This window comes from Nicotiana tabacum, chromosome 8 (assembly GCF_000715075.1).
Source record: "Nicotiana tabacum cultivar K326 chromosome 8, ASM71507v2, whole genome shotgun sequence".
NCBI classification, from domain to species: Eukaryota; Viridiplantae; Streptophyta; class Magnoliopsida; order Solanales; family Solanaceae; genus Nicotiana; species Nicotiana tabacum.
Genome location: NC_134087.1, coordinates 181,243,516 through 181,258,857, shown reverse-complemented (window position 1 = coordinate 181,258,857; position 15,342 = coordinate 181,243,516). Strand labels below are relative to the sequence as shown.

Genomic DNA, 15,342 nt, shown 5'->3' with positions numbered 1-15,342 from the left:
TCATTGTCAAAGTAATAGCTAACAAGTGGTGCAAGTATATGCGTATGCTACATTTTTTTTGGTTTCCCATCCGACGTCCGGTACTCATATTGGGGCCCGATTAAATCCTAATTCGCGCCGGAAAGTCCCACATTGAGGGTGGTTTCCCATCCGATATCCGGTACTCACATTGGGGCCCGACTAAATCCTAATTCGCGCCAGAAAATCTCACATTGAGGGGCACAGCGCTCCCTAACAAAGGCGACTCCATACCCAAGGGCTCGAACTCAAGACCTCTGATTAAGGATGAAGGAGTAGTGGAGTAATTTTTTGGGTTGAAGAAATTGATGTTGTACTTGGTGGTATTAGTAGGAAAGATGTACTTATAAATTTACCTCTTACTTCAACAAGTACAAGTGCATATATTGTGAAGTTCAAAAAAAAATGTTGCATCTTCAACACTTCATTAGGTGTCAAGTAAATGCCAAAGTACACATTAAAATAACATGTTACTTATCATTTATTAAAGATTACCAATTAATGCTTTAAATGGCCTAATTGTATAAGTATTTTTTACATTGTATTTTTTCCCGGACCCAGCGTGTTGCGTGAACGCGGATGCTTTGTGCACCGGGCTGCCCTTTTAGTGCACCAAACTTAAACTCCCGTTAGAACTATAATTGTTCCACTCTTCCCATATTACTATAGAAGGACCAAGATCTTATTATAATTGCCTTTGCCATGGGCAAGAGCAGGATTAAAATCCCTCCAACCACAGTTCCACAGTCTGAATATGAAGAACTTTATAAACTTAAAAATGATAGCAGAGCATAATTAAGCCTAAAACATCATTGAAATGTCAACAAGACAGAACAGAACAAGATCTTCCAAGGATCAGTTTATTGATTATCGATGTAACATTCAGTAGACAATCTTGGTGGAAGAAGCATAGCACACCGGCAAAGGATATATGAGAAAACAACAAGGACTGTTAAAACCAATGCTGATGCTAAAAACTGACAAGTATTCTGATTTTTCACTGATGGCAATATGCTGAATCCTCATATTTTCCATCCCACCTGTTGATCATATCACGCGCAACAAACTTGAAGTTACTCACCAGTCTATATTTTAGATACTTTTTAAGCAAGCATAATCATATTTATACAGCATGCAAAACAAAATTGAACCATCCAAACCTGCATTGTTCGTTTTCTGAGACCTTGAGCTCCAAATCTTCTTCAAATGGCTCGAAGACGAGGTTGACTCGCTCATCGTCCAACTTTTCGAGAGTCGGGGGGGCCCACTGAGCATGATTGCAGGTAGACAGTAACGTCCCAGGGCGAGGAGGGGCAAAGAGAGAGCAGAGTTAGTGTAAGGCTCTTAATGATACTAAACCTCAACTCTTTAATAAGAGTTGCATTATGGAGTATAAATCATCTTTAAAAATGTTTTGATTTCACAAAAATTAATAATGTAACATACTCACAAACACAAAAATGTCCCTAATATAAGAGTGTGCGTGTGTGTGTGTGTGTGACAGTGTGAGAGAGGGAGAGAGAGACATACTTTTGGAGAATTATCTTTGTCAATGGTAAGAGCCCTGATACCCTTCATAAAATGAGACGAAATGCATATAAGATACAAGAGGATCAAGTATATGTCTAAAACTGAACAGCTATTCAGATGATTACCTCATAGACATCACCAGATATTTTTGTTCTTAGGATATTGATTGTAAGTCTGAATTCTTTCTTCAGACATTCAGACAAAGATTGCTTCCTCCCTTCCCGAATCTGGAAATATTTGAGCATATATAATCAGATGCCAGACTACACAGCATGATAGGAAGACTAGAAAACTATGTTACAAACTTAAACAAGAAAAATGCAAGTGAACGTGCTTTGCTCAATTTCATTTTATAAGCTAAAAAGACCAATGATATATTTTCATGTTACTCGTTTTGATGAAAAGGATTAGCAAGAATCACAAGGAATTTGAAAAGCTCATCAAATTGAAACTGAAAATGGATCACAGAATTTTGGTTAACAATACCAACAAGCTAAACATATCTACCTTTTTTACACACTGATTCTTAAGTCAAGCAGGTCTATTGGAAACAGCCTCTTTATCCTCACAAGGTAGGGGTAAAGCCTGCGTACACACTACCCTCCCCAAACCCCACGGTGTGGGATAATACTGGGTATGTTATTATATTCATAAGTCAAGCACGGCAGTCCACATGAGTGGAAAAACTCAAAAAACTGTACAACTAATGTTAAATTTTTAACATATCTTTCAAAACAATTACTGTCTACAACCTACTAGGAGCACAGATGTTGTTAGCACAAAATCCTGTCTAACAATAAACCTAGTAATAGCAGAAAAAGAGGAATGAGCATACTATGCAACATAAGTATTTAAATGAAACAGCAATGCTTTTGTCCTAATTCAAAGTTGGGCGCTATTTGCATGAGTTTGAATGTCTTGGATCCTTATACGGGGAGTAGTAGTTTGAAGTAGATAGAGTATTTCAGCACTAGAGAAATTGAGAAGTGCTGCGTCATATACAAAGGGTATCGGTCAATTTCAAAGTTCTACACTATTATTGGCTACAAGGAACTGTGCACAGTATTGGCTGCTTTTGTAGGGACTATATTGGAGGAACTAACCGATCTTAGAGTAATTTTTAGTCCTGTTGGAGATGATCTTTTTAAGCCTTTAAGCACCGGCACGATCCAGCTGTTTCCTTCTTTGCCTGCCTCAGCTTCCTGAAAATAAAGTAACGGTCACATTGTTTGTATATAGCACAAATCATCATGTGAACAATGCCATGAAAAATTGTCTTACAAATGAACTAATAATCTCTGCAACAGAATCCTTGGAGAAGCACTCATCAATTATTGCCTGCCTGCATATTTATCTAATATAAATCACTCTTGATTTACTCAAGGAACAGAGTGCATTAATTAAGACACTTTACTTCTTCAAGACACTTTCTTCATCGATCTGAACATCGGTTGACAACTCCTTGATTGCAGAACTGACAACAGCCTCATCGCCAGTGTTTAAGCTTAATAAGTGCTTTTCTAGCTCCGGCAGTTTCTGACATTTTAAAAAAAGCGAATAGAGTTAATATATCTCCACGCTTGGTCATATAACCAAAACAAAACAAAAATACAATCTCAAGACATTAAAAAATTGAACACCGTTTAATTTTTTTTTATGTTTTTCAATTTACTTTTGTGCATTTCATCCATCTAGCGGAGGCCATGTTAATTTTCTCAGTATAGTTGGATGTGCCCGAGTTGCTGCAAATCATAAGTCCTATTCTGAGCTATTATGGAGACAGTTTTTAACTTTTTATGTCATTCTGGATTTGAAGAACATCAAATTAATAATGTACATAAATTCATCAGTATATAGTAGAATCAAAGAAACTTCTGTCCCTCTATCCCGGCAGAGGAAGAGAACCAGAGGCGGAGTGAGAATTTGAAGTTTATGAGTTCGAAATGCCACTATACCCACTGACTATTTGAGTTACTGGGTTCGGAATCCATAACTTGTACATATTTTCGTAGATTTTTTAAATACATACAAATTTCGAACCAAACGCTATTTGGTTCGGTCGAACCTATTGCTTATATGCTACCTCAGCCCCTGCAGAAACCCCGTCACTGTCTAGGTTGTGCTATCGTAGGCTCTGGGAAGTCGGAATAGGAGATGTCACGAAATTCCCTGCTCTTCGGGGTTGCGCTCAGTGTCAAGGAACATGTACTAGGGTGTATGCGTGACTTTGTAACTCACTAGAGGCCCGAAAAACAAAGAGAAGATGTATATGAATGAGATATCCAGCAGAAAGAAGAAGGAAAAGGATTATCGATTCAGGAAAGTAAGGTGTCCCAAATAAGTCAATTCGCAGGGTTTTTCAAATCCGCCAGTGAGATACACACAAAATACAGAAAGTATTATAGGTCGTTCCAGATTTGCAGGATATCAAATTGAACATGAAATATATCTCTGCTTTTGAGCTATTAGCCAAAAGTTTTTGACTGAGCTAGAATGCCAAAGAATTATAAGCTATCAAAAGAATTATAAACTTAATTTCCAATGAGAAGTAATAGTCAAAAAGAAAATACTATAAGGATGTAAAGACAATGCTAAAACCTGGAGATCCACGACATAATCTGCTGGAACTTCCAGGTTGAAAAGCAGTGTTAGTTTATGCATAAAGAGGATCTATACAACGAAACAGAGTTATTGGTATTTCGTCTATCTGATGTATCTTAATAGCCAGAGGAAAAGGAAACAAAGCGTTTCCCGTAGTAGTGGCGATGGAAGCAGCCTAAGTTGAGGTGGTTTCTTTTTCCATTTTGCTATTCTTGTGAAACACGCTATGCTGATGATCGTCGTGATATTCCATTTAACGCTTATGAATGGTCTATTACATGACAGTATATTCCAATTAAAATGTATGCATGGTCTATTATGATTTAAGGATAATAAAGCGTTTCTAATCCATGAAATAAAAGCTTGCTTTTGCAATTTATTTGAAGAAAAGAATGAAAAAGAAATTTGTCCCTTGGACTCACCTCCAAAGGTACAAAATGTGTTGCAAGTCCAGCAGCAACCAACTCTTTACCGTTCAACCTCGCTCCTGTTAACCCCAAGTATTCCCCTACATAAAGCAGTAAACGTATCATTCAATTCTCCTTTTGGTTTTCAACTGACATAAATAAGATCCTTCCTTGTTCCAATGCTATTTGAATGCTTACCCAATCTACCAGGAAGCCGAGAAAGAATGTATGAGAAACTACAGTCCGTATGGAAGCCTATACTTGCTTCAGGAGTGGAAAAAACCTATAAAAAGAAATAGCTCATGCATTGCCTGAAAATTTAAAACTACAATATGCACTTGAGATATTTATACGAACCGTTTTTTCAGTCACGACGGAGAACTTCATCGGAACCATTAAGGATGCCCCTCCGCCCATTGAGATGCCATGAACAAGAGCAACCTGTTCAGGACATAAACAAACAAGATTTCAGAATCAAAGTGCTCTCTTCTATTTCAATATAAGGATTTCAGAAGAGCATCGGAACACTCACCGTGGGTTTTTTATATGTATGAATGTGATTGCAAAGCCAATACATTCGATAAACAACTTCGAGGCAGGAATCCTCTATGCAGTACAAGTTCCAAATGCAAGTCAATAAATAGTAATTCAATAATTTAAAGTAAACAGCTGAACATTCTCCTGTAACAAAGTATTACTTGAATTTCGTCCATCATAGAACATTTTCAAATCCCCACCAGCAGAAAAGGCCCGACCAGCTCCCTACTTATTTTTAAAGAAAGAGAAAACAAGGTTAAACAACATTTTCATAATCCCCAAATCAATCATTTGTTAGCAGTATCTATTATGCTAATCTTATGCTTAGAAAATATCAGAATCTAAAAATTAATCAAATACCAAATTTTGGAGATCGGAAAGAGATATGAACCTTGATGATAACAAGTTTTGCATTCTCATCTTTCTCCCACTTCTCCAGATTCTCTGCCAGCAGTTTTACCTACTTAAAAGAAATTAAGACAGTCAGGTTATAAAGATAATTAAGTAAATTTCTATGATAAGTACTACTGTACTAGTACTAATTAGTAACCTAATAAAAATGGTACCAAACAACTTGTTTGGATGGATGTTATGTATCGTTTCATAATGTATCTTATGGTATTGTATTGTACTGTATCGTTTTGGTGTATATAATGTTTGGATAGATTGTACTGTTAGTTGTGTTTCATGATGTCTTGCACCAACAATATGAACGAATAAACTTGCAATATCACAAATAAAAGGTAAGGTACGAGGTATTATACAAAAAGGTAGGATAAAGTATAAAATAGGATTATTTAAAAATTTGAAAAGGCGATACGAGAGAAAAAAATAAGGTAACGACACGACACTGTCTCGTGCGTATAAGTTAAATCCAATTAAAATGGTGTGAACTGGAAATAGATCATTTCAAGAATTATTGACTAGGGTAAATTATAACTCATCTCTGATTCTTCAACATACCACTTTGGATGAAATGACATTCAACTGCTTGGGGCGATTTAAGGTCACCACTCTGGCATTTCCAACTTCTTCGGCCAGAACAACCTGAAGAAACAATCAAGATTAACAAGATCCACCACCAGATTATTAACTGCAACATGTAAAGAAACTTAACTTTAAACATTTAAATTGAAATATGTAATAACCTCTCCATCTGGGGTTACTGTTTCTTGAGCCATGATTAATCAAAAAGTTACAGCCCAAAAGAGAAACCTTTACAAGGAAGCAGAATTTAATCAAAAAATTATGCAAGATAAAGAAATATGGTGTGATAGCTGATTTAAGAAGATTAAATTGAAGACCTTAGTAATTAATAGGTAGTATATTATGCCACTAAATTACAGTTACAATACGAAGTTGAAATGAGTTAAAAAAGCTATGTGAAGAAAAGGGTGTGATTCTCTGCTTACAAGGATCAAATTAGGATGTGACCTAAAAATGCAAGAAAGGAGAGCAGCAAATACAAATAAGTTGAGTTGGTTGGTGGGTGAGTTCCTTCCCAGTGTTCGGTAACATCATTACCTACCACTGTCCCTTTAACCTTTTCTTCTTCTTTTTTCTTAATTTTTTTTTTAAATTTAGCTTTTTTCTTTTTTTACATTTGGTATTGGCATTCGTAATATGACCTTAACTTATTTGGATTCGCGCCACATACGGGAAAAGTATTTTTTATCGGAATTTTTATTAGTATGAAGGTGATTTCGAGAGTTCGATTAAGGGTAAACCAACCATATTCATCTCACACTTGGTGGTTAATAATTTGGTATATATTATCCATGTTCTTGAATCGATTATAATACATTATCTACATTATCCATGTTCTCATGAATTCGTATTATGGCCATGACTTATTTGGATTCGCGCAAAATAAGACATAGTAAAGAAGAAAGTGTTTTCTATCAAAAAAAAAAAAAATGGTATACATTATTCATGTTCTTGAATCGATTATAACATTTTATTTACATCAAGTTAGAAATTATTATAGACAATTACGTATTATAGCAGGCCAATTAAACTAATCATGTAAAAAGCTGTATACAAATCGGTCCACAAATGGTAAACTTCTTCTTGTGTGGTATTTCTAGTACATTTAACTACTTTTTTTTAATCAATGAGCAACTCTTTTGTTCCTACCAGCCCGTTTTAAATTAGAGAAATTTTCACAAACCACTATTGTTTAGTGGTTATTAACTAGTTGTAGCTACCATTTACTATATTACTTTCTATAGTTATGTTTTCAGGTTTTTTAGAGTGTATTCGATGTATTTAAGCTATTGTATTCATGAATACAGTAGCATTTCTCGGCGTAAAACAGAGGATTACAGCTAGACAGATTATTGTATTTGACTGTATTCGACTATATTCACGGCGTTAAACAGGGGATTACAGCTAGACAGATTATTGTATTCGACTGTATTCACGATATGTATTTGTGAATACAGTGACGTTAATAGCGCAACTCATGGTTTATTCAGCTGTTTTTAAACGGAAAGTAAATCAATTAACATAATAGACTCCTAATATAACTCAAACTCAATTATAATGCACAAATTTGTATTTCCAGTTATAAAAAAGATTCTCAACCGAAAAACACGCCAAAAACATAGCAATCTTCAGAGAAATTATATAATTACATTGAATACAGTTAAATACATAAAAATACATCGAATACATGAAGTATAGCAGATCATCCATAGTGCAAAAATATATGAATACATACTACAGATACATTTGAATACATATATACATCTGAATACATAAATTATATTAATTAATAAAACATATGAATACATTCATGGAATATAGCAAGACAGTGAATACAATGAAATACATGTAATACAACGGGATACATTGTAATACAATGAAAAAAAAAGACAATGAATACAATGAAATACATAGAATACAGCGAGATACAATAAAAAAAGGTAACAGACTCTTCAAGTTGCCCCGCCCCAAACTCGTCGTCTTTGTTCAAGAACAACCCTAATGTCGCCTCGTCAAGAGGGCCGCGATTCTGACTCGAAACTCTCAAAATTTGGTGCAAAAACGAAAGAAATTCTTTATTTTCAATAGCAGATTGTCTTCTTTTGTTAGTAATTGCGAATTTGGTAGATGAAGAAAAGTAGCAATGGAGGTGGTGAGAGGCAAGAGTTGCAATGGCCATGTCGAGATTTCATTGCAAAGTAACGACCATCAGAATGGTGTGGATCTTTCTCTCTAGGGCTTGATTTCGACATTGATTCAGAGCCCCAGGCCACTAACAATGAAAATCGCGAGACAATGGAGATGAATCAATAGAGAATAGTGGTTGTATTCATGGAGAAAGACTGGCGTTAAGAGAGAGATGGGGTGAAGAAAAATCGAAAAGAATGAGAGAGAAAATTAATACAAAGAGTATTTTATAACTTAAGAGTAGGAAGTAACCATAAATAGATATTTGACTATAAAAATCAAAAGGTAACTGTGGAACATTTTTAAAAGGATATTTATTTAAAATAAATAAGGTATCAAGGTAAAAATTCCTTTAAATTTTGTGGAGTGGAGTAGGAATCTAGTCTAATGATAACCTCAATATGTTGAATTAGTAATGACTAGCCAGTAGCCAGTGAGGCAGTAACCAGCAACCCGTAAGGCTGTGATATCCCATTTGATTAGCTATTTTAATTAATTTTACTATTTTAGTATAAAAATAATTTTCGGAATAAAATAATCTTGTAATTGTTATCCCGTCCCACCTACCGAATGACAATATATGAGCGGACGATAAAAAAAAAACAATTTAGCACGTTTTTTTATTTTATGGAAACAAAATAAATGTGTTGGCATCATATATTATGAATCCGTAGTCAAATTTTAAATGGTTTTTTTAGCTGCCAATGCAAAATTGTATCGGCGCATTTTCGTAAAAATTGCACAGGGCGTCCTATTTGGTCGCCCCCATTTAACTTATACCCATTTTTTTTAAATTTTTAACTTGTACTCACTTTTTAAATAATGTCTCCTCCTCTTCCTCCTCCTTCTTCTTCTTCTTCTTGTGCTGCTGCTACTAGTCATGTTTGATCTTATTTTCTAGTCAATGCACTAGATAGAAAACTCTTGCATATTTATTCAGACATGCTTTTCGTTTTTTAGCAGAAAAAATAGTGTATGTTTTTTTCTTTTGCACAAGTTATTACATAAAATTACAACTTCTATTTTCTTAATCAATGATAAGCACCTTTTCTTTGCAACAATAAAATCTTAAGTTATTACATAAAATTTGACGTGGACCATTTGAGGCAACAATAAAATCTTTAAGTTACTTTGTTATTCGTTTTCGTACTTTAATTATTTGGCAAACTGTCATTGATTTCGTGAATACCGTACCATATATATATAACCAAGAAAACTACAAATGAAGTTATTTAGAAAGTGGAGCCATAACTATAGCTGAAGTTATGTGAAAAGAATGTCATTTGGGGTAGTAAACATAAGTTTCCCAGCTCTAGAGCTGAAATTTTTATTTTGTAACTGGCGAACTTCAGCTCTAGAGTTAAAATTTTTATTTTATAACTGGCGAACTTCAGCTCTAGAGCTGAAGTTTCCCAATTACAAAACAAAAACTTCAGCTCTAGAGTTGAAGTTCGCCAGTTACAAAATACAAACTTCAGCTCTAGAGCTGAGGTTTTTCTTTTGTAACTGGGAAACTTGATTTAGTTCATTGTATGTTTACTACCCCAAATGACTTCAGCTCTTTTTAACGTCTGTCTCTTTGCTGTTTCTCTGGGCATTCTCTTGTGAAAACGAAGTTAATTACTTTTGTGAACTGATTAGGCCTTTGTACGTAGTTCACATGAGCCATCTCAAGAATATTACTATCTTCTTCTTGTTCTGTTTCTCATTGGTCATAATTATAGCTTGCGACAGTAATATTGGATTTCACTGGAGTACTGTTAAGTCTGGTTATACGAAACAAAACTCTGTCCTTCCCTCCTTTTCAGGCAAATTCTTGCATTTTTCCTATCAAAATAGTAGCAGAATCACAAGTACTATAACATAAAAGGCGTACTTCAGCAACAGAAAACAAAAACAAAAGAGAGTTTTGTTTTCCCGGTTACAAAACAAAAACTTCAACTCTAGAGCTGAAGTTCGTCAGTTATAAAATGAAAACTTCAGCTCTAGAGCTGAAGTTCGCCAGTTACAAAACAAAAACTTCAGCTCTAGAGCAGAACTTCAGGCCCGGCTACTAAAATGCTGAAGTTTTGCGTGATTGTCTTTGCTACTTCAGCCCCGTATGCTGAAGTTATGCGAAAAAGCGGGTACGCTTGCAATTTTTTTTGCAAAGCGGACACAAGTTAAAACGTGACACAAAAAGCGAGTATAAATGCAAATCCCCCGCATTTTCACAAATGATCCTTTTAGACCACAAGAAAGTGAACTGGCCCAGACCTCAAAACGGAACGAATTCTCCTTGATTAGTTCACACTTCACGGCATTTTGGTAGGTCGGGTTGGTTCGGGTTTTTCAAATATCAAATCAAACTAATTATATTGAATTTTTAAATGTATAAATCAAATCAAATCAATAAAAGTCGGGTTTTTCAATCTCAGATTTTTGGGTTATTTGAGTTACTAACATAAAGTTACATTACAATAAATATTTTTATGTATAAAATATGTTAAAAACTTGTATACATGTCATGTCAAGATGATTTGGCTTCGATTTGACTTTTTTTTGGTTCAAATCAAACCAAATCAATAGTTACCCCGGCCCACCCAATTTCCTTTTCCTCTTTAATTTTCTGAAGAGACATAGCCTTACTACACCCAAACAGTACCTTCCCCTTTCATAAACGCCACAACTTGTCTTCTAAGTGGATGAAAATCCAATACAAGCCCATACATTTCCCCGAAACCTTTTTTTTGTTAGAATTTTCTACATAAATTTGAAGTACAAAATTTTATATTATTTTAAATCACTATCACTCTAAACTTCTCTTTCTATAAAAGTACATTTCAAAATTTTCGTTTTATATTAGTGTCATTTTTTTCAATTTCCTTTTTTGTGTATTTGCTTGTGTAACTGAACCCATGTGTTGCTGTAGTTATAGATTAAGCTCCCCAAATTTGAATTTTTATTTGTTTTTGAGGACCCACTATTTGTTGAGCTTAAAGCTGTCGAATTTGAAATTTTATTTTGAAGATTTGTTATTTGATCCGAAGGGGGTGATATAAATAGCAAGATTATTCTGATGATATTGTTCTGATGAACGAGACGGAGAGTAACGTTAACGGGAGGCTGGAGGTTTGGAGACATGCCCTTGAGTCTAAGGGTTTCAAGTTGAGCAGGACGAAGATAGAATATCTTGAGTGCAAGTTCAGTACCGAGCCGAGGAAAGAGGGCATGGACGTGAGGCTTGGATCGCAGGTCATTTCCAAGAAAGGCAGTTTCAAGTACCTTGGGTCGGTTATCCAGGGGGTGGGGTGGATGAAATAAAGGTTAGCATCTGGAGTCCTGTGCGACAAGAAAGTACCTCCGCTACTCAAAGGTAAGTTTTATAGAGCGGTGGTTAGGTCGTCCATGTTGTATGGGGTTGAGTGTTGGCTAGTTAAGAACTCACATACCCAGAAGATGAAAGTAGCAGAAATGAGGATGTTGAGATGGATGTGCGGGGACACTAGGATGGATAAGATTAGGAATGAAGATATTCGGGAAAAGGTGGGCATGACTCCTATTGATGACAAGATGCGGGAAGCGAGGCTCAGATGGTTCGAGCACGTTCAGAGGAGGAGATTGGATGCCCATGTAAGGAGGTGAGAGCAGTTAGTGTTGGTGGCAACGAGGAGAGGTAGATGGCAGCCTAAGAAGTATTGGGAAGAGGTGATCGGGAGGGGATATGGCGAGGCTTCACTCCGAGGACATGGCACTCGATAGGAAGCTGTAGAGATCGAGTATTAAGGTTGTAGGTTAGAAGATAGTTGAGTATATTTAGTCTACCAGTGTAAGTCTAGGCTGATAGGATTTAGTCTTAGACTGCTAGTGGTCAGTGTTGTGTTTATAGTACTCTTCCATTTTTATAGTGTCGGGCCTTATTTACTAGTTATTATTTCTGCTTTCCATCTATTCACTGGTTTTTGTGATGTTGTTATTATTTCTATGGTTTTTTGCTGATAGTACTTATATATTTTCTCTTTTCGTCTTTTGTTCTTCTTGTGCCAAGGGTCTATCGGAAACAACATTTCTACCCCATCGGGGTAGAGGTAAGGTCTGCGTACGCACTACCCTCCTTAGACCCTACTTATGGGGTTATACTGGGTTGTTGTTATTGTATAGCACCTTCAAGAAGTTCATACTAAAATTTCATTGTATTTGGAGCTGATTTAAGGTGATTGAGATTGAATTATTCAGCTGAAAGTCAAATAAGAACACAGTTATTCAATAATATACCGCTACAGCATATAATATACAATAAGAGTAAAAAGGTATGCATCGGTATACTATAATAATATGCAATATTGTAACGACCCGACCGGTTATTTTGGGCATTTGCATTCTGTTCATCTATTTGGAGTCTTGATTTGCCTCGTATGTTGTATTATGACTTGTGTGCACCATTGGTTTTGATTTTTAGATGATTCAGGACCGATTCGGAAGAGGGATTCTCATGTTAGAAGCTTTGAGTTGGAAGAGTTGACCGAGTTGATTTTTTACGTATTTGACCCCGAATTGGAGTTTTGATGGTTCCCTTAGGTCCATGTGGTGATTTTGGACTTGGGCATGTGTCCGGATTTATATTTGGATAATTCTAGGAGGTTTCGGCATGAATTGACGAAAGTTAGAAATTTGAAGGTTTGAAATATTCATAAGTTTGACCGAGAGTTGACCTTGATGATATCGAGTTTGGATTGTGGTTCCGGGAATTGGAATAGCTTCGTTATGTCATTTAGGACTTGTGTGCAAAATTTGAGTCCATTCCGAGTTGAATTGATATAGTTCGACACGAGTTTTGAAATTTGAAAGTTTAAAAGTTCATTAAGTTCGATTCGATGTGCGATTTGCGATTTTGATGATGTTAAGTGAGATTTGAGTGCTCGAGTAAGTCCGTGTTGTGTTATGGAACTCGTTGGCGTATTCGGACAGGGTTCCTATAGGCTTGGGTGTGTTTCAGATTAACTTCGGACCATTTCGGAGTTGCATGAGATTGTTGGTTTTCTGGTGTTTCAGTTGTGCTTTGCAATCGCGAGAAACGGAACGCGGTCACAGTGGTTTTTTTTGTTAGTGGAGCTATTTTTTCTTCGCGTTTGTGCTTCAGAGATCGCGTTTGCACTAGGTTGAAGTTTTTAGTCTTCGCGTTCGCGTCCATGGCTATGCGTTCCCGTAGTATTGAGCGGGGCTCGTTAGTCTCGATGGGTTCTTTATCGCGTTCGCGATGGTTTGTCCGCGATCGCGGGGCTCTAGCATTGTGCTTCATCACGTTTGTGTGGGTATTGCCACGAACACGTAGAGTAAAGTATGGCAGTGTGATTTGTGCTTTCCGGACACGAGGATGTTACCGCGTTCACGAAAGGTATTGCTGGAGCAGTGATATAAAGTACTTTGTTTTGAAGATTTCAGTCATTTTAGCATATTTTGAGCTATGGAGCTCAGATTTGGGCGATCTTGGAGGAGATTTTCACCACATGGACTAGGGTAAGTATTTTCTACTCGGTTTTAATTATATTATGTGATTCCATCTTCATTTTTGGCATTTGATTGATGATTTCAAAAGAGAAATTGGGGGGTTTTTGTCTAAACTTTTCTGAAGTGAATTTTTGAATTTTGAACATCGATTCAGATTTGGATCCAAGTGAAATTGGTATGATTGGACTCGTAATTGAATGGATTGTCGGATTTTGTGAGTTTTGTGGAGTTCCGAGATGCAAGCACATATTTGACTTTTTGGTTGACTTTGAGTAAATGTGTAAAGATTAGACTTTTATCGATTGGGTTTGCTTCCTATGACATTATTTGATGATTTTGAGTTGCTTTTGGCTAGTTTAGAGCCGTTCGGAGGATGATTTGAGCGGGATGGCTCTTCTAGTGTATTGATTTGGCTTGTTTGAGGTAAGTGTCTTGCCTAACTTTGTTGTGGAAATTTTTTCTACTAATTGCCCATTAATTGCTACATGCGGGGGTGATGCATATATGAGGTGACGAGTGTATATGCATGTGTCAAGATTAATCATGTTCGGAGGTAAATTATACGATTAATTGTGCCTTGTGACCTTCTTGTTTCATGTCTTATTTGACTTCTAGACTACCAAGAATATGAAATTAAATGCTAGAAACCAAGACTATGACTTGACTAAAATTTAATGGATTTTTGTGAAATCATTGGTGTTTTTAATTCGGCCATCACTATGCTTAATCACTAATACATCACTACGGTCGTTATTCTTGAGGTATTAGATTCTATACTCGAGTTCAAGATCATTTTGAGACTTGTCGAAATACTTGAACAATAAAGTACTTGAGGTTTATTGAATTGTTATTGGCTTGAAAGCTGTGATTGATGTTCATTCGGAATATTCGCTTAAATACTCTCCTTGATGTTATTCATGCTTCCTACCTTGCTTGTTATTGATATGCATATGCTTGGTGAGGAAGAATGTAAAGCACAAAGGGTGATGCCGTGCCATTTCATATACATTATCATGTGAGGAAAATGTAAAGCACGAAGGGTGATGCCATGCCATTTTATTTACATTATCACGTGAGTATGAAAGTAAAGCACGAATGGCGGTGCCGTACCATTTCACTTACATTATCATAATATCATTTCCATTATCATGTGAAGATGAGAGTAAAAGCACAAAGGGTGATGTTGTGTCATTTCATTATATTATTGTGTTCTCATTTACATTAACATGTGAGGATGAGTATAAAAGCACGAAGGGTGATGACGTGTCATTTCATTTATATTATCATGGGTTCATGGCATGAAGGGTGTTCCGTGCAAGCGAGGACGAGGGACATATATTATGTTGTAATATCTTTTCCTTGTGTATACATTCATGCCTTTACCTTGAGCTGTTACTGTTGTACCTATGTTTTCTATGTGACTTGTCGTTGTTGTTCTATCTTTGTTCTCTATCTCAATTGTTGCTGTGTTGTCCATGTCTTCTATTTGTTTAACTTGCAAATATCATGTTTTCCTTCTTGTTGTTATATCTACAGCCATGTTGTTCCTCGTTTGTTGCACTTTTGTATAAGCTTTCTATCATGTTAG

General features: G+C 36.0%; 1 protein-coding gene across 2 annotated transcripts; it reads right to left on the bottom strand.

Moving 5' to 3' along the window:
- Positions 1-797: 797 nt before the first annotated feature.
- LOC107776974 (3-hydroxyisobutyryl-CoA hydrolase-like protein 5) lies at positions 798-6,642 on the bottom strand. 2 transcript variants are annotated; one of them, XM_016596929.2, is made up of 16 exons: positions 6,506-6,642; positions 6,242-6,308; positions 6,057-6,140; positions 5,485-5,553; positions 5,255-5,318; positions 5,089-5,162; positions 4,914-4,997; positions 4,755-4,839; positions 4,572-4,657; positions 2,963-3,084; positions 2,830-2,890; positions 2,652-2,750; positions 1,674-1,775; positions 1,549-1,590; positions 1,179-1,285; positions 798-1,058 (listed from the first exon to the last, which is right to left on the bottom strand). In XM_016596929.2, the coding sequence occupies exons 2-16, from the start codon at positions 6,272-6,274 to the stop codon at positions 1,016-1,018; spliced, it is 1,155 nt and encodes a 384-aa protein (XP_016452415.1). In that variant the 5' UTR covers positions 6,275-6,308; positions 6,506-6,642; the 3' UTR covers positions 798-1,015. The 2 variants fall into 2 exon arrangements, with proteins under 2 accessions (XP_016452415.1, XP_016452416.1); XM_016596930.2 differs by having other exon boundaries at positions 6,398-6,529.
- Between the last annotated feature and the right edge of the window lie 8,700 nt (positions 6,643-15,342).

Bases quoted from the DNA above. Each gene is read 5' to 3' on its own strand.
- LOC107776974 (XM_016596929.2), bottom strand. From the start codon at position 6,274: ATGGCTCAAGAAACAGTAACCCCAGATGGAGAG. The intron at 4,998-5,088 runs GTGAGTGTTCCG...TGTCCTGAACAG, and splicing joins ATACATATAAAAAACCCACG to GTTGCTCTTGTTCATGGCAT. The intron at 2,891-2,962 runs GTAAAGTGTCTT...ATAAATATGCAG, and splicing joins GAAGAAAGTGTCTTGAAGAA to GCAGGCAATAATTGATGAGT.